The sequence below is a fragment of the Dreissena polymorpha genome, chromosome 9 (assembly GCF_020536995.1).
Source record: "Dreissena polymorpha isolate Duluth1 chromosome 9, UMN_Dpol_1.0, whole genome shotgun sequence".
Lineage (NCBI taxonomy): Eukaryota > Metazoa > Mollusca > Bivalvia > Myida > Dreissenidae > Dreissena > Dreissena polymorpha.
Window position 1 is genome coordinate 39,101,794 of NC_068363.1, and position 21,383 is coordinate 39,123,176.

At 36.2% G+C, this 21,383-nt stretch overlaps 2 protein-coding genes across 3 annotated transcripts in view; one reads left to right on the forward strand and one right to left on the reverse strand.

Annotated features, from left to right (window-relative positions):
• LOC127845144 (pre-mRNA-splicing factor ATP-dependent RNA helicase PRP16-like) overlaps window positions 1-21,383 on the reverse strand; it is a 116,543-nt gene that overhangs the window by 17,246 nt on the left and 77,914 nt on the right. The gene's annotated exons all lie outside the window — the stretch shown is intronic.
• LOC127845152 (uncharacterized) lies at window positions 12,326-16,921 on the forward strand. The gene is made up of 3 exons (XM_052375886.1): window positions 12,326-12,929; window positions 14,823-15,829; window positions 16,459-16,921. Exons 1-3 carry the CDS (start codon window positions 12,595-12,597, stop codon window positions 16,809-16,811), a joined length of 1,695 nt encoding a protein of 564 aa, XP_052231846.1. The 5' UTR covers window positions 12,326-12,594; the 3' UTR covers window positions 16,812-16,921.

The following is a 21,383-nucleotide window of genomic DNA, read 5'->3' on the forward strand; positions in this document are numbered from 1 at the left end:
ATATATCAGCATAGTTTGAAAATGGCCTTTGTCCTTTTAAAAACATGGCCGCCGTTGGGTAGGGCAGTTTTCTTATGTGGCTTTAGTGAAACAAGGAGGTGAGGCAGTTGTTCGAGGCTATAGTGATATATTGTGGACGTGCTAGAAGACAATCATCATTAATTTCAAGTAGAACATTTTTTAATGATATCTCGGCTGAGTTTGTAAATGATTCCGGTCTGTTTTTTCTTCTTTTGCGTCTGGGAAACCATGTAAACACTTAAAAACACATATCATTTTGTCCAATGGTCATTAAACATGCTCAGAACATTAGTTCTAATGATTTCGAGGTCGAGTATGAAATGAGTAAAAAACACGCTTAGCGCTTCTACTGACCTAGTGTGTAGACAGCGATGTTTCAACAAAAGGGATTAAAATGTGGGAAAGCGACTCTTTGCGGATAATGGAGCGTGTCTGTCAAAATCGTCAATACTATGCGTTTGGCCTAGTTGAAACTTCTATATATTCAGACTCTAACTCTATATATCGCAAAGTGTAAGATATTGCTACTGCAATAAATGATGCAGCCATTATTGACAGATTGGCAAGTGTTCCAAATGGTGATCTTGTAGCCATTGAGGCTCGATATCATAGAAAAAAGGTTGTTTGACTACTACCAGTGTAATACTTATGCATTTTCCGGGCTGACACCCAATAAGGCCACTTCTGAAAACCAAACAATTTCATACACAATAATTGATGAGATAATTAAAATGAATTTGAGCATTCTATTGTTGTTGATAAAAAGGTGTTCTTCTTTCCAACATTAAAAAAACGTTTTGTTGAAATTGCTGAATCAGAAGGATGTTCAAATGATGCAAACTCTTATAAAAGTTCCAATTTGAAAAAGTTGTTTGAAAAATTATGGCCAGAGGTATCCTTTATTCATCAGCATGAAAAGCCTGACCTAGTTTGTTCGTCTAGTTTGACTATTAATGATGCTGTCAGAAAGTCAAAGGAGATGGAACAGGTCATTCAAGATGACAATAAGTGTTCATACGATGAACTACCAGAGTCAGAGGATGACACAGATGAAGCTGTAGTTCATAAGGCGATGGGTATTTTGAGAAGACGAATTATAGAGAATAATCCTAAATTTGATGACTTCTTTTATGCTCCAGAAGAAATCAAATTGTCAGATCAGAAGCAGTTTGTGGAGCCTCTTTTTTACAAGGCAGTGTGTTGGTTACATGACAAAAATGCTACAAGGAAGCTTCTGAGAAGACCATTACAAGATGTCAAGCTGTTGCTTGTGACCTAACTACACTTGTCACGTAAAACCCATACCCTAAACAACTGGGCTTAGGGATACACCTCAACAACGAGTTTGGTAGCGGCCATCTGATTGAAGATATGTACTCTCGTGTTTATTCCATCTCATATCCAGATCTTCGGTTATTCTTGACATCAGCAGCCCAACAGAACATTGCATCACACAAAATAACAGACTCTGGTGGTATTGTACCAGACAATATACTACCTAGAGACCAAAGGGGGAAGCTTGTAGTGGAAGTTGCTGATAACTGGAATCTGAATGAGAGAACAGTTGATGGTAAAAGAACGACTCATGCGAGACAAGCATGCTGGTCAGCAGTGCGCCAGCCGAGTCAACGAGGATTCCACGACTTCCGAAAGCAACAAGTAGGACGTTTGACAGTCAGTCACTTCCTGGTTTACAGGAGTTGTTTTTCAGTGTTTGTAACTTGAAAACATAATTTGTAATTTGCATCATTTGTATTAGTAAATACAATGTATAACGTCATAATTTACAACATTTGTAAATAACGTTTATGAGTCTGTATCAAGCACTAATACCTGGTTATGTTTGATTGTTGAATAAATATGATGAATGGAATACTGCATAGCTGTTCTTTACATTTGCCTTGATAAGTCTTAAAGTATTTATTAAAGATTAAAAGCAAACTTATTAAACTTGATGGTTATAATGCCAAATGACTTTCCACAAACCAGGAAAATGGCCACATAGCGTATGTAGTCTTGGTTACCATGGTTACCAACACAATTTTAGGCATTTACTTTTGTTTAAAATGAAGCTTGTAAATGTGGCTATATAATAAAGAGGTAAGTTATCACAGCAAATGTAAAGCATTTGAATTAAAAAAGAAAATGATATGTCAATATTCAAATTTTCGTTTATTTTTCCATTTTGACCATGAAATGACCTTGACCTTTGGTGACCTTGGTGATCTGTTTGGTAGAAGCCCTACATCAATAGATTACTTCTATCAGATATTAAAGTCAGTACATATAGGTGTTCAATAGACATATTCAATTCATCTTTATTAGTAATTGAATCATAAAACGTGGCCATCTTGGACGCCATCTTGGATTTCTAAGCCCTCCAGCACTTTCCAGAAAAACGACATCTTGTTCTGAAATCTACAGACCCTGACGAACATTTTTGTATATTAAACCCTCTGTTTATGAGGTGTGGCCAGTTAGATGTTATAAAGCATAACAAATTTGCAGCAATATAGTTTCTTCGAGGTTGAGTCAAAAATACAGTGTCTAGGGTGGTAACAAAGATTCTCTAAGATTTGACACGATGACCTGAATACAGGTGACAAAGATTCAAATTTAGCCTTGATAATCAGTGGGAACAAGGTTTTCCATAGATATGACATCATACTCTATCTTTTGGACATACATGGCCCAGATTTGAACTCGGTCTATATCTAAGCATTCTGACAATTTATCATCAACACTGAGTTATAAAAACAGCCTGTACACGGTGTAGAACAATATCTGTCGTCTTTCTATCAAAATGCTGCCTATCTGTTCATTCTACGCTGCCTCTATGTCGTGAACAAGAAAAATGGATGCTCAGAATTTACAAAACAGGTAAGAAAATCAAAAATTAAAATCCGTAAACACATTTGTGCATAAAAAGAGGTGGTCCATGAGTTGAAGCATATATCCAGCTACAGGTTCACAGTATTCTGCAGGTCCAAACACTTATTACAAACTATATCGAAGATGGAATGATGACGAGGGTGGTGTAACAATCTTGCATACATGCCACTTTGATGACTTTTTAACATAGCTTTTCCGGTAACAATGAATAATGTAACAATTGATCTGAATTTGTTTCAAATTTTTAGTCTCAAAATAATATTTACAATTAAAGATATATTTCATAAACAGTTTAATTTTTTATTGATGTGTTCAGACCAATGAACTAGTTTCATTACTCAAGAATACCCATGCACGGAAAACGTCGTACATATCGTTGCTGTTGTTCTCAAACCTCGTAGCTCCAAAACTTTCAATTGTTTTTCGTCTTTTCCAAATATATGAAATCTGGCGCATGTTTTGTGCTATATCTCGTAGCTCTACGCCAATCAGAGCCCTTGAAAAAGCCACATGACGAAATTGTGTAGCTTGATTGTTGGCTTTTTTCCGGCGAAAAGTTGTAGCGACGTCATTTCACCTATAGGTACGTCATTTTGTTTGGACAAATTTGACAAAAACGTTTTTATATTTGCAGCTGCGAGGTTTCCTATCAGGATGAATTGTTGTACCTCATAAAATGACAAAACTGTGGTGACAAAATATCGTAACTACCATTTCTGAATAGTATGACTTATCAGTATGACTGCACAGGCTAATCTGGGATGACACTTTACGCACATGCATTATGCCCAGTTTTCTCAGATGGCGACTCTTATCAAGATTGAGTCATTGATGTTGCAGCTAGAGTGGTAACAAAGATTGAGTCATTGATGTTGCAGCTAGAGTGGTAACAAAGATTGAGTCATTGATGTTGCAGCTAGAGTGGTAACAAAGATTGAGTCATTGATGTTGCAGCTAGAGTGGTAACAAAGATTGAGTCATTGATGTTGCAGCTAGAGTGGTTACAAAGATTGAGTCATTGATGTTGCAGCTAGAGTGGTAACAAAGATTGAGTCATTGATGTTGCAGCTAGAGTGGTAACACAGATTTTCTAACATATGACCCCGTGGCCTACTTTTTAGACGCAATTCAAAACTCAGCCAAGATATTGTCAAGATCAACATTAGTACCAGCTCCAATCAGGATTGGATGAAAAATGTGGCCTTTAGAGTGATAACAAGTTAAAAGTTGATTTTTCTAAGTTTGACATTGTGACCTGGGTTTTTTGAGGAGCATAGATTTAACAAATGAAAACTTCAAAAATCTTCTGCTCTAAAACCACAAGAGTTAGGGCTTAAATATGTGGTGTTTAACATCAACTACTGGTAATCTACTAAGTTTGTTCAGCTCTACCAGGCTTTAGCCTTGAATAAGTTCTTGTTGAGTTGTGGGTTCTTTTTTAGGTGTGGGCATGGAGATCGTGTGAAATCCCTTGATACAACGTTCGCATTTGATGCAGTTCTTACAGAAAATGCTTTGACACAGTCACCATCGTTTTGCTGATATAAAATGCGACAAAAACAGGTCAATATTGTAATCCTTTAAATATTTCATCTTTCTGTATTGTTCATATACATTGTAGTGTTCCCAAGTAACACAAATTCATTTATATATGAGTATTTTTCATACTACATCATCTGTGGATATTTTTTCACAATGAATTAACCTCCCTAAAATGTCAGTTTCAATGCTATTTATAGTATGCAAATCTTGAAATTGGAAAAGCTTATCAAAATGCACAGCTCAAGAATAACATATTTTCGAGATATATTTAAAAAAATAATTGTGATGTAACAACTTTATAACAAGAGCACCGCCTTGCGGGTGCTGACCGCTCATCTATTTTTCTTTTTAAAGGTGAAGGGACCTACATGTATCTCAATACTTCAATCAAAAGGGGTGAGGGTAAAGAGGGGTGTATAGTGTGGGGGTGTGGTCATTTATTACATTATCTTTCAAAATGAAAAAAAAAATGGGGGGGGGGGATTCTTGGCTGGGATGGTTTGACAGTCTTTTAAAAAATAAAATAATAAAAATAAATATTTGTGTTTTTTAACCATGTTTCAAAATTATATTTATTTTTTATTTTTATTTTTTTTGGGGGGGTTGGGGGGGGGGTTGAGAGGGGGTATAGTGTGGGGTGGGGTCTTTTATTAGATGATCTTTCAAAAATAAGATACAAAATGGAAAAAAATATTTGGGGGGGGGATTGTTTGGGTGGAGTCTATTGTGGTATGTCAGGTAAGTGTTGTTTTGTCAATGTATGAAGCAAATCTGATCATAAATGTAGAAGTTATTGCAATTTTACCAAATTTAATACTTTTGACCTTGAGAGTCAAGGTCATTCAAAGGTCAAGGTCAAATTCAACTTGCCAGGTACAGTACCTTCATGATAGTAAGAAAGTATTTGAAGTTCAACAGCAATAGCCTTGATACTTTAGAAGTAAAGTGGATCTAAACTCAACATTTAACCAAATATTCAAAGTTAATAAGTCAAAAAAGGGCCATAATTCTGTCAAAATGCCAGTCAGAGTTACATAACTTTGCCTGAACAGTCCCCTTATGATAGTTAGTAAGTGTTGCAAGTATGAAAGAAATAGCTTTGATACTTTAGGAATGAAGTGGACCTAAACACAAAACTTAACCAAATTTTCAATTTTCAAGTATAAAAAGGGCACATAATTCTATCAAAATGCCAGCCAGAGTTATCTTACTTTGCCTGCCCAGTCCCCTCATGATAGTAAGTGTGCCATGTTTGAATGCAATAGCTTTGATACTTTATGAGGAAAGTGGACCTAAACACAAAACTTAACTGGACGCCGACACCGACGCTCAGGTGATGACAATAGCTCATAATTTGTTTTCAAAAAATAGATGAGCTAAAAATTACCCAAGACTCAACAAGCATATAGCATACTGGGTATGTTTACCACTACAACAATATTTGTGTGGCATTCAAAACTTTAATAGTATAAACAATACACAAATATTTAGACAACAGAGTAATAAATACTGATTCACAAACCATACCTAAGAAAAAATCTTCATTAAAGAAAATATTCAAACTGCTCTGTATGAATTGTGTCCTCTTTGAAATTTAAAAACAAAGGTTATTTGATCTCAGCATATAATATTGTGTTCACTTGCTTGTATCTAACAAAATTCACGATTTACAGTAGATAAAACAAAGAGAGATTTAAAGTCAAATATAATCAAATAATCAATGCAACTTTCACCCACAAAATTTCTTATCAGATTATTTATTAGAATACTAAAACAAGAGGGCCAAGATGGCCCTAGTTCGCTTACCTGAGAGGAGTCGGTTCATTCAATCCTAACCAAATGTCATATTTACCTAGATATTGCCCAGACAAACATTCGGGTAAAGTTTCGTTATTATTGAACCAAAACTCTGGCGCATGGAGTGTTTTTGTTTTTGTAAGATTTAACCTGGTTACCTTTATTTTGGGTTGACCCTCCTAACCAAACATCTAACTTTGCTTACATCTAAGGGCATTAATTATGTGATTTTGCTGATTTTATGTGATTATCAAAATTGACTGAGATCTTTCAGCAACTTTGATAAAGAATGCTTGAGAAATGTGAATGTAAGAGTGTTTACAAACCAAATGTGGACGGACGGACGGCGGACAAAGACCAATCCTAAAACCTCACCTAAAGCCTTAAAGTGTGTTTCAACGATCTGAGCCATTTTCCAAGTTGTCCGAGAAATCAACAAGAGCACCGCATAACGGGTGCCACGCTAGGCTGCGAAAGCTTGTCAGATTATTTTTTTAGAGGTCACAGTGACCTTGACCTTTGACCTAGTGACCCAACAAGAGATGTATTTGTCAGAAACACAATGCCCCATACTGCGCCACTTTGAAATAAAATTTCTATTTATCATTTGGCAGGTATAGATATCATCTCCCTTTAAAGCTTTATTACTTCCCTTGGATTTTGTCTAATCCATTGTGTGGGGGGGGGGGGTCTGTAGACAGTCAAAAATGACCAAGTCAGACATCACTGACAACCAAGGCCTATGGTTTATCAAAGAGATCATAGCCAGAGTTCATCATGTATGTATGGACATAAGTCCACTGGTATTTAATGAAAACTAGCATTCACAAATTAGAACAGGTAAGAAATTATAATTATATCAAGAGATGTGTTCGTCAGGGGGGGGGTCTCACAGTCAATTATGACCAATATTAAGACTTTGTAAGTAATAAGACGTTCAGGTTCGTTCCTTTAATTCAACTAACAAAAACATAATAATAGGAAATGACGTTACTTACAAACAACGTAACATAAATTGGCGCGGCGTTACAGCACCAAAACCACGACATTCTCGGGGCCTCAAAATGGTTAAGCAACATATATCAATGAGTCTGATCAAAATGTTAATCCAATAAAAAAACATGAAGAACAAATTATTAGTCAAAATAATTATCTCAATTACTGTCAAAGTATCGATTAATTACATAAACCCCAGAATAGATTGCACTGTCTTTGAAAGTTCACTTTGTATCACATATGTATCAATCACATGTTAAGCACATTGTTTATGAACTGTTCATAGCGCTGTTTCTCACATGTTAAATCACAATGTTCATCACTTGCTTCTCTCGGTTTCGCTTCCACATAGCACTTCTAACGGATTGAGTTTAACGATTGGCCTGGTTGTGTGTCCGTTGCACGCACATGAAAAGCAACTTGGCGGCCGCCTCGTACGTCTGCTCCACCGGTGCTCTCTGTGCATGCGGGTACATGTTCATGTTGACATCCGCGCACGTGGTGTACCGGAAGTCGAAGCAGATGGGCGCGGCTCGGGTGGTGGTATGGCTTACGCTGCGCAGGCGCTGACCAGCGGGAATCTTGGTGAGAAGCGGTCACCGTAGAGCTGACCGTCGGACTATCGCCACGTGACTTCTCGGACAACACGTTCGGCTTATGATCTTCGCTCTCGGAGCCGAACGAGTGCTTGGAGTCAGATGACAAGCTGAAATCAGACATGCTCGTGTCACGTGGGTGGGAGCTTGCCCCCTGAAAACTCTGCGGCGACCACGAAACTGAGATCTTCTCAGTTTTCAATCCGCCGTCTGTCGGCTCGCTCTTCATCTCTGCAGAGGAGACGCTTGTCTGGTCGCTCGATGCGTTTCTCGCCGGATCGCCGCTCGTGGTTGCTGTCGGCGCTGCTAGGATATGTCGGTTCCATGCCCACTGCGCACTGGGTTGCTACTTGAAGCAGGGTGTAGTGTCCCGGGCCGAGAGGTGTCGTGATCCTCCTTGTCGTGGATGACGACGAAGGCATTACCGTGGTATCAACACCAGGCTGCGTACTGTGAGTTATTGTTGAAATGCCTTGTGTAGATGCGGGATGCGTGTTGAGATGCGTGGGTATCACGATATCCCGTTGATCACGCTGTGCATCTTAAGGATGAAATGTCGTCTGTTGACCTCCTAAACCCGTATACCCTTGACCACGCTGCGAATCCATGGGATGAAATGTGGGCTGCTGACTCTCTATGATCGTATCTCGTTGATCACGCTCGGTGATTAGTGTGCCTAATCATGCGTAAATCCATCATGTAAATTTCTGTTTCGACAATTTAATCTTCGATTTCTTCAGTTTCCGTGTTTGATAAGTTTTTTTTTTTAAGTGTCTCTAGCATTTCCATTTTTGTCTCCAACATTTTCAGAAGTAAGTTGATTTCTATCAGTGTTCCATTCTCTTTCTTTTCTTCGATTTTCTCTAGCAAAATAGCGATTGTGCGTTTATTACCTCTTCTATTTGATTGTAACTTCTGTAAATTCATCGTACTTCTAGTGTAATAGTCACGGCACCAAAATATAAAGACGTTGTGTTCAGGTTCATTCCTTTAATTCAACTGACAATAACAAACTAATATGATATGACGTTAAAACAACATTACATAAAGTGGCGCAGTGTTACGGCGGCATTACGTTAACGCGCCAAAACCGCGACAACCATGTCAGACATCACTGACAACCAAGGCCTGTGGTTTAAAAGAGATCATAGCCAGAGTTGATCATGTATCTATGGACATAAGTCCATAGGTATGTAATGAACATCAAAGAAATTATAATTATCTCATTTAAAAAAAAAACTTTAACAAATCACCCATTTGAGTTATAAATAATCAAAATAATAAATCTGTACAGTAACTGTGAAAAGAACTTCAATTATTGGTAAGGAAATATATAATATGAGATTTATAATTATATAAATTACTTCCCTTGAAAATAATTGTCTCTAACAAATCTCTATTTTTAGTAGCAAATAATTAAAAGCCACTACCGTGACTGTGATTGACCACTCGAAATGTGCAGCTCCATGAGATACACATGCATGCGAAATATATAAAGTGGCTATGTTCAATATTGAATAATTATCTCCCTTTTTAAAGCTTATTACTTCCCTTAAATTTGTAATTTTTACCGTAGACCGTAAAGGATGACCTTGACCTTTTACCACAATGTGTTTGTCAGAAACACAATGCTGCCTACTGCGCCGCTTTGATTTATTTCGCAAAAATATATACGTGGGTAGGTCAGATAACTATGTCCATTTAAAGCTTATTACTTCCCTTGACTTTGTTTTTTCGACCATAGACCTTGAAGGATGATGTTCACCTTGAAATTTTACCACTCAAAATGTGCAGCTCCATGAGATACACATGCATGCCAAATATCAAGGTGCTATCTTCAATATTTAAAAAGTTATGGCCAATGTTAAGGTTTTAGCACGACGCCTATGGCGGACGGCGGACGACGAGCTGGCTATGACAATAGCTCGGGTTTTCTCCGAAAACAGCCTCGCTAATAAAACCAATGTATTGACTAAGTTTCACGATGATTAGGCAAAAAATGTGACTTCTATAGTGTTCGATCACAAGATTTCTCTCTAGTCACATAAGGAAAACTTGACCGATTGGGACCATTTGCGAACTCATCTGAGATATATATAAAACCAATCTTTTCACCAAGTTTTATGATGATTGGGCATATAATGTGACTAATCTAGAGTTTTCACAAGCTTTTTTTACTATATAAATATAAGAAAACTGCCCCCCCCCCCCCCCCAGACAGCCATGTTATTCAACTGACCAGAACCATTTTCGAACTCAACTCTCATATCAAGGAAACAAATGTTCTGACCAAATTTCATGAAAATTGGGCAAAAAATGTAACTTTTGGAGTGTTCACATGTTTTCACTATAGACATATACCGGTAGAGAAAAATGACCCGCCCACTGGCGGCAATGTTTTTTCACCGATCTGGACCATTTTCAATCTCGTCCGAGATATCAATAAAACCAATGTTTTGACCAACTTTCATGATTGGGCAAAAATTGTGACTTCTAGAGTGTTTACAAGGTTTCTCTATAGCCAAATAAGGAAAACTGCCCTGCCCACTGGCGGCCATGTTATTCAACTGACCGGAAACACTTTTGAACTCAACCAACATATCATTAAGGCTAACATTTTGACCAAATTTCATGAAAATTGGGCCAAAAATGTTACTTCTAGAGTGTTCAAATGTTTTCACTAAATACATATAGAGAAAAATGCCCCGCCTACTGGCGGCCATGTTTTTTCACCGATCTAGACCATTTTCGAATTAATCCGAGATATCAATAAAACCAATGTTTTAATCAACTTTCATGACGATTGGCCAAAAATTGTGACTTCTAAGTGTTTACAAGGTTTCTCGATAGCCAAATAAGGAAACATGAAGATTGAGTATGAAATGTGACTTCTACAGTGTTTACAAGTTTTTTCTATTTTTTTGACCTAGTTTATGACACAGCATGACCCAGTGATTGGACAATTCTTCTGACCAAGTTTCATAAAGATCAGACAATAAATGTGGCCTCTAGAGTGTTTACGAACAAATGTGAACAGACGGACGACAGACAAAGACCAGTCACAAAAGCTAAAAAACATCGAACCTCGAATAACAATTAACACATAAATGATTCACGCAACTACACTGTATTATTATGAAAACATTAATGGTCAAAGGGGAGTAACTACTGTTAAACTTAAATGCAATAATAAGAAGAGTTGTCTCCCATGTTACATGACCTTAATTAATGATTGTTTACAAGCCTTTTTTACTATATAAATATAAGGAAAACTGCCCCATCCCCCTGGAAACCATGTTTTCAACGGACCGGAACCATTTTCGAACTTAACTCACGTATCTTGGTAACAAAAGTTCTGACCAAATTTCATGAAGATTGGACCAAAAATGTGACTTCTAGAGTGTTCACATGTTTTCACTATATACATATAGAGAAAACTGCCCCGCCCCCTTGTGGCCATGTTTTTTCACCGATCTGGACCATTTTCGAACTTGTCCGAGATATCAATAAAACCAATGTTTTGACACAGTTACATGAAAATTGGGCATGAAATGTGACTTCTACAGTGTTTACAAGGTTTTTATTTTTGTTCGACCTAGTGACCTAGTTTTTGACCCAGTTTCGAACTCGATCGAGATATCATTGGGACAAATCTTCTGACCCATGTTTCATGAAGATCGGAAATAAATGTGGCCTCTAGAGTGTTTACAAACAAATGTGGACGGACGGATGACGGACAAAGACCGGTCACAAAAGCTCACCTGAGCAATCAGGTGAGCTAAAATGCCTTGCATAATAATACAATATGAACACTTTAGAAGCCACATCTTTCGCATGATCATCATTAAACTTGCTTAGAACAGTTGTAGTGATGATATCTTGATCAAGTTAAAAATGGTTCCGGTTGAAATACATGGCTGTAGTGAAATATTGTGAACAAGAAGTCACATTTTTTACCCAATCATCATTAAACTTGCTTAGAACATATGCTCTTATGACTTCATGGCTAATTTCCTAAATTCTAAGATTGCTAAGGAAACAGCACAAAAGCTGCTCAGCTTCCGATCTCGGGTGATTGACCAGGGACTTTTGATCAACAGATTAAAGTTATTGCCATTTGCTATATTTAAACTTCGTCCTTGACCAATTTTAAATTTTAAGTGGTATTAATTATATTGAATAGTTAATCAAACAAGCCATTCCCCCTGACAAAGCAGCACAATTAGGGAGAATATTTAAAGCATGACAAGGATAGTTGTATCAATTTTAAGATCTTATTTAATTAGTAAGTTGATATGTTAATGCTTTATTTTTCATGACAAGTTCATTATTTAAAGCTGGATTGGAATGCTAACTTGGCATTCTACAGTTTAAAATACTCCTTGTATACCCATGCTATCTAGTTAACTTAAACCGACTATTATCTTTGCTTTATTGATTAAAAATATGTCCAAATAAACTAACCGCAAACTCAGGTGTATTCAAATGGTTTTATCTTGCAAAACATTTCATATGACATATAAGATAGTTACTTTGCCTTCTTATAACCTTTAAATAAAATTGATTTTTATCTTTGATAGTGGTACGGTTAGGCGCTGCTTTTTATTGGACTATGGACCGGAGCTAGATGGGCATTATTTCTTCATCTCTTTAATATAGCCTACCGGCAGTAAGAGATACTAAACAATATTAATTAAATTAAACTTTAAGAGATTTTAAGCTGCTTTGTTTACAAAACTCATTCAGTAAAATGGCAACCTTTTTACAATCCACCATTGACAAGGGATCTGACATTCTCCAAGATTTCTTATGTTCGACATGTGAAGACAAGAAACTGGATAAAATGGCTGATTTCTACTGTGAAACTTGTGTTAAATTTTATTGCGGAAAATGTATTGGCATGCACAGCCAGTTGTTTATAAAACATACCCCCTATGGAAGGGGAGATTTGAAGAAATGGCCAGTGGCAAAGCAGGTGGAAGATTTTCTATTGAAATGTGATGTCCATAAAGATAAAAACCTTGAATTGTTTTGTGATAATCACATTGAGCTGTGCTGCACAAACTGTGCAATTCTTAATCACAGGTAAATTTTAACGATACTTAAATTAAGAACAGGTTAAGAAACAAATGTAGGTATTTCAAACTTTTTTTCTAGGAAGTCAAATTATTACGGAAATATAAAATGAATTTCATGATATCAACAAAATATTTTTTTTATTTCAATAAACAATTAATTTGTTCATGTACAATAATTCAAACAAGAGCTGTCTCCATCGGAAGTCATATGCCCCCGAAAAATGCTTGTTCGAAAGCTAAACGCAGATTTCGAAACCTAAACGCGGACCCAAAGTTCAAGGTCAAGGTCAAAGGGGTCGAAATTTGTGTGCGTATGGAAAGGCTTTGTCCATATACACATGCATACATGTACCAAATATGCAGGTTACATCTGAAGCAACATAGAAGTTTTGAGCATTTTTCGAGCGGAAACACATTTTTTTTTATGATTCAAGGGCGGTAACTCAGAAGTGCCTGTGTAAATTTGGCTGATTATCAAACTTAACCTAGATTTTATTATCTTACACATTTTTATGAAGTTTGGTGAAGAGCTGATGACAATTGCTTGAGTTATTGAGCGGAAACAAGAAACAAACTCAATTTTTCCATGATTCAAGGGCCATAACTCAGGAGTGTCTTGGTCAATTTTGCTGATTATCGAATTTGACCTAAATCTCATGACCTTACACATTTTCATGAAGTGTGGCAAAGATCCTATGACATTTGCTCGAGATATTGAGCAGAAATGAGAAAAAACTCAATTTTTCGATGATTCAAGGGCCGTAACTCAGAAGTGCCTGTGTAAATTTGGCTGATTATCTAACTTAACCTAGATTTTATTACCTTACACATTTTTATGAAGTTTGGTGAAGATCCAATGACAATTGCTTGAGTTATTGAGCGGAAACAAGAAACAAACTCAATTTTTCCATGATTCAAGGGCCCTAACTCAGGAGTGTCTTGGTCAATTTTGCTGATTATTGAACTTGACCTAAATCTCATGACCTTACACATTTTCATGAAGTGTGGCAAAGATCCTATGACATTTGCTCTAGTTATTGAGTGGAAATGAGAAAATACGCAATTTTTCGATGATTCTAGGGCCGTAACTCAGAAGTGTCTGGGTCAATTTGGCCGATGTAACTCGGCAGTGTCTGAGTTGATTTGGATAATTATCGCACTTGACCTAGTAGTTATTGCCTTACACATTTCCATGAAGTTTGATGAAGATCTGATGATAATTGCTAGAATTATTGGGCGGAAACGCGAAAACCCCCAATTTTACGATGATTCAAGGGCTGTAACTCAAGAGTGTCTGGGTGAATTCTGCTGATTATCAAACTTGACCTAATAATTATTGACTTACACATTTTCATGAAGTTTGGTGAAGATCCTATGAAGTTTGATAAGAGTTATTGAGCGGAAACGAGAAAAAAAACATTTTACGATGATTCAAGGGCCGTAACTCAAGAGTGTCTGGGTCAATTTGGACGATAATCGAACTTGACCTAGATGTTATTGCTTTACACATTTTCATTGCTTGACTTATTAAGCAGAAACTAATTCGGACGGAAAGACTAACTGACTAACTAACTGACATACGGACGGTGCGATTTTAATATGCCCCCCAAACCTATGTTCTGGGGGCATAAAAATATAAAAAGACAGCAGTTTTAAGCTATCTTTGTAATTGGGTCACTGAATTCACATCCAATAAAATATCTGTTGAAATTAATATGTAGGTTTTAGATTAAAATAAATTAATACTTATGTAAATACTATATTGACCTACAGCTGCATTCTAGTAAATGAACTATTTCATTCTGATTTTACCAAAGTATTTTAAATTCCCATTACACAATCTTTTAAAATTATTAAGTATTGTATACAGGTGTAAGTTTTTTTTTCAATTTTCTTTCAGACACTGCCAAAAGATAACTCTTATATCTGACATTGTAAAAAGCCAGTCTACAGATCTTCAACAACTTTCCGTTTCTATCCAAACTATTCTAAAAGAGTTGAAGAAACTTCAAGACAACCAAGAGGCTAGCATTCAGTATGTGCAAAGTTCATATGATGAACAGTTACACAAGATACAGAACACTCGCAGAGAAATAAATGCAGCCCTATACACTATTGAACAGAAGACACGAAAGGAAATGTTAGATACTCTAACCAAACTGCAGGCCTCTACCAAAAGTGAAGCTGATAAATGCATCAGGCTTAGGGATGAATTGAAACAACTTCGAGACGCCACACAGGACATAAGTGATAAAAGCAAGCAGGAGTTATCCTTTATTGCCACCAGAAAATGCGAGGAAATAATAAAACAATCTAAAACTTTTTTGAAGAGCACTCTTCAGGATAAATTTTATATATCATTCCAGCCTAACAGTGAAATTGTACAGTACTTGACAACACTGTCCGGTCTTGGGAAGATTGAACGAATGATGGTACAAGATAATCCAAACAAGGTTATCACTGTGCAGGGCAAGTCTGAACACAATGTGAAAATATCAAGTGATTCAGAGGAATGTAATATCTCAGCCATTCTTGTTCTCCCAGCCAAACAGATCCTGGTTGCAGACCACAGTAATCAGAAAGTCAAGCTTCTTGACCAGCAGTACCAGGTGGTGAGTCACTGTAGTGTGACTAGCTATCCACTGACCCTGTGTGAAATCACACCCAGTGAAGTGGCTGTTACTGTGAATGACCCTGCTAACATACGGGTACACGAGGTCCAGTTCATCACAGTCAACAACAGACAGCTGGTAATAGGAAGAAAGCTTCAGTTACAACATGTATGTGGTGGTATTGCCTGCCACCAGGGAGACCTGTATATTACTGCTTGTACTGCACTGTACAAGTATACACTGAATGGGAAACTTGTCAGCAAGATGTATAAGGATACATCAGACAAGTATACAGGTAAGAATCATTGTTAATGAATCATTACATGTGATTTGTTCAATAAATACATTTAAAATGTTCCGTCAGTGTGATTATTTCAACCGAAGTTAAGAAAATAATTAATGTTTCGTATCGTTGATTAAGACATTCCCAGAATGCCATGTCTAAAAATATTGTGAAAAAATTAAATTTTGTTTACATAAAATTTAATGGATTGGTAAAATCGAGCATATTTAGTAGATCTTTTAATTGTTTGTTGCTTTTTATAATATCTGATTAAAGAATTTGACCTAAAATGTTGTTGAACATTTGATTGTGTGGTTCAATAACTGTTTGTAATCAGTTGTTTTTTGTTTTGTTTTTTAATATTTAGTAAATGAGCATAATTTAATAAGTTCAGCAACTGACTTTCATAACTGATGAAGGATATGGATCCAATTTCAACCATATAGTTATTCTTTTGAATGATGATCATGTAAAATATTCCATTTTGTGTCAATACCAAATAACCAATATAATTTATACATATCTTAATAATTTGTTGTCTCTGGTATTTTTAACAACACATTATTAATACAGTTTCAATAAGATTTATAATTAACTACTATACATGTTATTCAATATGTTGATGGTACTCTGTTTTACAGTATACAGGTGTGCTGTGAGCCCCACAGGGGACAAGTTGTACATCATTAATCTCTCCCAAAACAAGCTCCTCACTCTGGCCAGGGATGGTTCAGTCCTGGCCACATTCACTGACCATGCACTACAAGACCCAAATGGTCTTCATGTGACACCTGCAGGCCAAGTGCTGGTCAGTGTATGGGGGTCCAACACTATCCTACAAGTAGATAGTGAGGGCAAGAGAAAGCTGGCTACTCTTGCCACAAAGGAGGATGGAGTGGTGGAACCAGAGACAGTCTGCTACAACAGACACACTGCTTCCATCATTGTGGGATTACTGGACCAGAGCAGTATCCTGGTGTTCAAAGTGGGATAGTGTAATTTAACATGTATCTTGATTGATGATTCAGAGGATTTAAATTGCCATGTGATTGTGTTGTTGTGTGTAAGAAAATTTTGTTAGGATAATAAAGAATTTTTAGTGTTTTTGCAGGTGCATTTATTTTGTAAACAAATCATGTCATAAGTTTAAAGAATTTTCTGTGAACATTAGAATTGATATAGGGTGTATTACTAGTGTTACATCTATAACAATTGTTTTTGTTTTTCTCATTGACTTTACAAGTCAACATAAACTGCTGGTGAAAATACAGGAACAGTTTTAGATCAGAATATAATGTCTGTCATTTTTACATAACATCAACATGACACTGTAACTATATCTATCATACCGCTGCATTGATATCTGACTGATATAACACTGCATGATATATTTTTTATATCAGTTCAACAGGAATTTTCTTATATCAGTCGATGATAGTAGATAGGTCATATTACTTGGAATAAACTAAAAAGTAATATTTTTTAGTAAAATTGATTCAGATTCAACAAAACAAACAATTTGATACCAAGATGTTTTAAATTTTTAACACAAAAATGCTACACAAACAGCAAAAACATATTTTACAAATATTAAGTGCAAGAGCTCATGACGTCATTATTAACATGTCAAACAACAAAAATCATATTCTTTCCCGCTTAAATGCAGCTTTTCAGCGATTTTTTCATTATTTCTCTTTACTCGGGACGTAGAGGTATGATAAACAGAAAAACAGGTTACTGCCTAATGTTTTTGTAATAAATCAGGATCAGCTGAAATAAAACTAGAGCTTTGTCACAGATGTGACGAATACCCCCACATGCCGCATTGACACATAATATTTTGCATGTCGTCTTCACAAAAAACAGCGGACACCATGCTCAATTTCTAAAACGCACTTAGTGACCCCTTGACCTAGTTTTTGACCCAGCAAGGCCCATGTTCTAACTTGGCCTTAAGATCATCTCCATAAAACTTCTGACCAAGTTTGGTAAAGATCGGATGTAAACTACTTGAATTAGAGAGAAGACACCATGCTGAATTTTAAACAAGAGGGCCATCAGGCCCTAAGGCGCTCACCTGAAAGCCAAAGGAACTAGACTATTCTGACAAAAATGCAAGCTGATTCATGAAGATTATTTTGGACCAAAAAAGTGACTTTTAACATGTTTTTTTATATTTGACCTTGTGACCTAGTTTTTGAGCTCATATGACCCAGCTTCAATCTCTGGCAAAATTTCATTGGGACAAATGTTCTGACCAAGTTTCATGAAGATTGGCCAATAAATGTGTCAACAAGTTTTCACTAAAGCCATATAAGAACAACTGCCCCCCCCCCTGGCGGCCATGTTTTTCAGCGAACCATAACCATTTTCAAACTCACTCGAGCTATTGTTAGAACAAATGTTCTGATCAAGTTTCATAAAGATTGGATAATAAATGTGACTTCTAGAGTGTTGTCAAGGTTTTGTAGTAAATAGCCATTTAAGGAAAAATGCCACGCCCCCTTGCGGCCATGTTTTTTAACTGATCTCAACCATTTTTGAACTTAGCCCAGATATTATTAGTTCAAATATTCTGACCAAGTTTCATGAGCATTGGACCACAAATGTGACTTCTAGAGTGTTAACAAGGTTTTGCCATACAGTAAAGCCATATAAGGAAAACTGCCCCGCCCCATGGCGGCCATGTTTTTCATTCAACAGGAACCATTTTCGAACTCGTCCAAGATTTTATTGGGACACATGTTTTGACCAAGTTTCATGAAGATTAGACTTAAAATGTGACTTCTAGAGTGTTAACAAGGTTTTACTATAGCCATATAAGGAAAACTGCCACGCCCCCTGGCGGCCATGTTTTTCAACCAACCGGAACCATTTTCGAACTCGTCCAAGATATTATTGGCACACATGTTCTGACAAAGTTTCATGAAGATTGGACCAAAAATGTGACTTCTAGAGTGTTAACAAGGTTTTACTATAGCCATATTAGGAAAACTGCCTCGCCCCCAGGCAGCCATGTTTTTCAACAGACCAGAACCATTTTCAAACTCATCCAAGATATCTTTAGAAAAAATGTTCTGACTAAGTTTCATGAAGATTGGACAATAAATGTGACTTCTAGAGTGTTAACAAGGTTTTACTATACACTAAAGCCATATAAGGTAAACTGCCACGCCCCCTGGCGGCCATTCAACTGGAACCATTTTGAACTCTTCCAAGATATTATTGGGACACATGTTCTGACCAAGTTTCATGAAGATTGGACTAAAAATGTGACTTCTAGAGTGTTAACAAGGTTTTACTATAGCCATATTAGGAAACTGCCACGCCCCCTGGCAGCCATGTTTTTCAACCAACCAGAATCATTTTCGAACTCGTTCAAGATATCATTATAATAAATGTTCTGACTAAGTTTCATTAAGATTGGACAATAAATGTGACTTCTAGAGTGTTAACAAGGTTTTACTATAGCCATATTAGGAAAACTGCCCCGCCCCCTGGTGGCCATGTTTTTCATCCAACCGGAACAATTTTTGAACTTGTCCAAGATTTTATTGGGACACATGTTCCCACCAAGTTTCATGCAGATTGGACTAAAAATGTGACTTCTAGAGTGTTAACAAGGTTTTACTATAGTCATATAAGGAAAACTGCCACGCCCCCTGGCAGCCATGTTTTTCAACCAACCGGAACCATTTTCGAACTCGTCCAAGATATTATTGAGACACATGTTCTAACCAAGTTTCATGAAGATTGGACAATAAATGTGACCTTTAGAGTGTTAACAAGGTAAATGTTGACGACGCGCTACGGACAAAAGGCGATCACAATAGCTCACCATGAGCATGTTGTGCTCAGGTTAGGATTAGGACAGTATTCAAGAATTTTATTGTTCTCATATACCTTTTGAAACCAGTTTGAGGTCAAGTAAATATTCCAAATAAAAGATGTATAAAAAAGAAAAGAAAAATACAATTGATTTATTCTGTAATGAAATAACCCGTAAAAAGAGACTTCTGGAGAAAAGAAAAGATTTAGAAGGAACTCTATTAATGATAAATGCGCTTAACTGATTTGTAAAACCCATGAATAAGAAGATTTTTCTGCATGTCAAGTTAATAGCAAAGTTCTATTTTCCGCCTTTAAGCATGAAACCAAGTGAGCAAATCATTGCAAAGTACATTGAATTTGATATAAACATTATTTTGCAGACTACATTGTGCAGTCTAGACTACTTAATATTAACATTTTTAACATACCAAACAAGAGGGCCATGGTGGCCCTGTATCGCTCCACTGTTATTTATGCGAAAAAGCATGCAATGCGCATGGGTTGAAATGTACTCAAGCATGTAACTTTCTCTTTCTATCCCTCGTCCCACTGGACGCTTTAAGTTGGAAGGGTGAGCATTTTTATATATGGAAAACGTTACTATGGTGTTAACTAAACAGACTAAAAAGCCCGGGAATTGTCGCACAGGTCCTTTGCTTCTAACGTAGGTACATTTATCTCTCCAAAAGATATTGTCGTTCTTTCTATTTCACATATTTTTAGATGCTGAAGATCAAATCTACGCATGTTCTACAAGATTAATGAACGTTCCTTTTTTCAATCATGAATCTTTTTCCAAAATTCCAAAAAATGTTTGTAAGTTTGAAAGTTTCTGTTACTTATATAGTTCATGACATATGCAAAATACCTAATGACGTAGATCACCTGAACTTTACTGTAGCAGGATTGTGAACGTGGTGAAGTAATTGTTTCTTGAATAAAGAAGATATTTGCCTGAGGAAACATAAAGTTACGAGTTTTTCAAGTTCATGACGTGCTGAAAGGCAGTAGGAATGATAACTTTGTAGAGGTTGTTTGTTAAACAAAGTAAATGTTTATGAGACAAAAAAATTGAATTATAATTCATCAAGATGTTGTGATCATGGCAACACTACTTGCATATGGCATGAGGTTTAAAGAGATATCATGACAAACAATGAGCTTGACCTAACTTTCCATTACTGTTACCATCTAATGTTGGTTACCTTGCATGTTTGTTTTTGAAAAATACTAGGATTGCCATATATTGAAATAAGGTATCTGACCTATTCTCTGATAGGTTGCTAGTAATAGACTTAGCGACAGTCATGTTAAAAACAAGGGGATTGTTCACGGTATCGGTAGAATATACTTTTAATAGATACATCTTTTTTAAGTTGGATTCTCCTTACTTTTTTGCAACTGAATATTAAAATCACTTAATTTCGATGTAACAATTTGTTGTTAAGTTTATCTTGAACAAATATTTTTTGCAATCTGTTTATAAATCATAAAATGATGTCATTCAATTTTTTTTTTTGATAAATATAATAAAACAAGAATTTTGAGAATGTTAACATTAAATAATAATACTAACAATTTGGAGAAAACAAACAAAACAATATAATTTTTTTATAAAATGTTATATACAAACAAGGTTAATGGACTAAAATTAATATAAACAAACACACTTGAGTGTTCTTCTTGTGTTAATGATGTATTAAACTGAGTTAAATTAATATATTTAATTTGTTTA

What these genes read in the sequence shown, in the direction of transcription:
- LOC127845152 (XM_052375886.1), top strand. Translation starts at nt 12,595, where the DNA reads ATGGCAACCTTTTTACAATCCACCATTGACAAGGGATCTGACATTCTC. An exon ending in TGTGCAATTCTTAATCACAG is followed by an intron (nt 12,930 to 14,822) that starts GTAAATTTTAAC and finishes ATTTTCTTTCAG; the next exon opens with ACACTGCCAAAAGATAACTC. An exon ending in TACATCAGACAAGTATACAG is followed by an intron (nt 15,830 to 16,458) that starts GTAAGAATCATT and finishes TCTGTTTTACAG; the next exon opens with TATACAGGTGTGCTGTGAGC.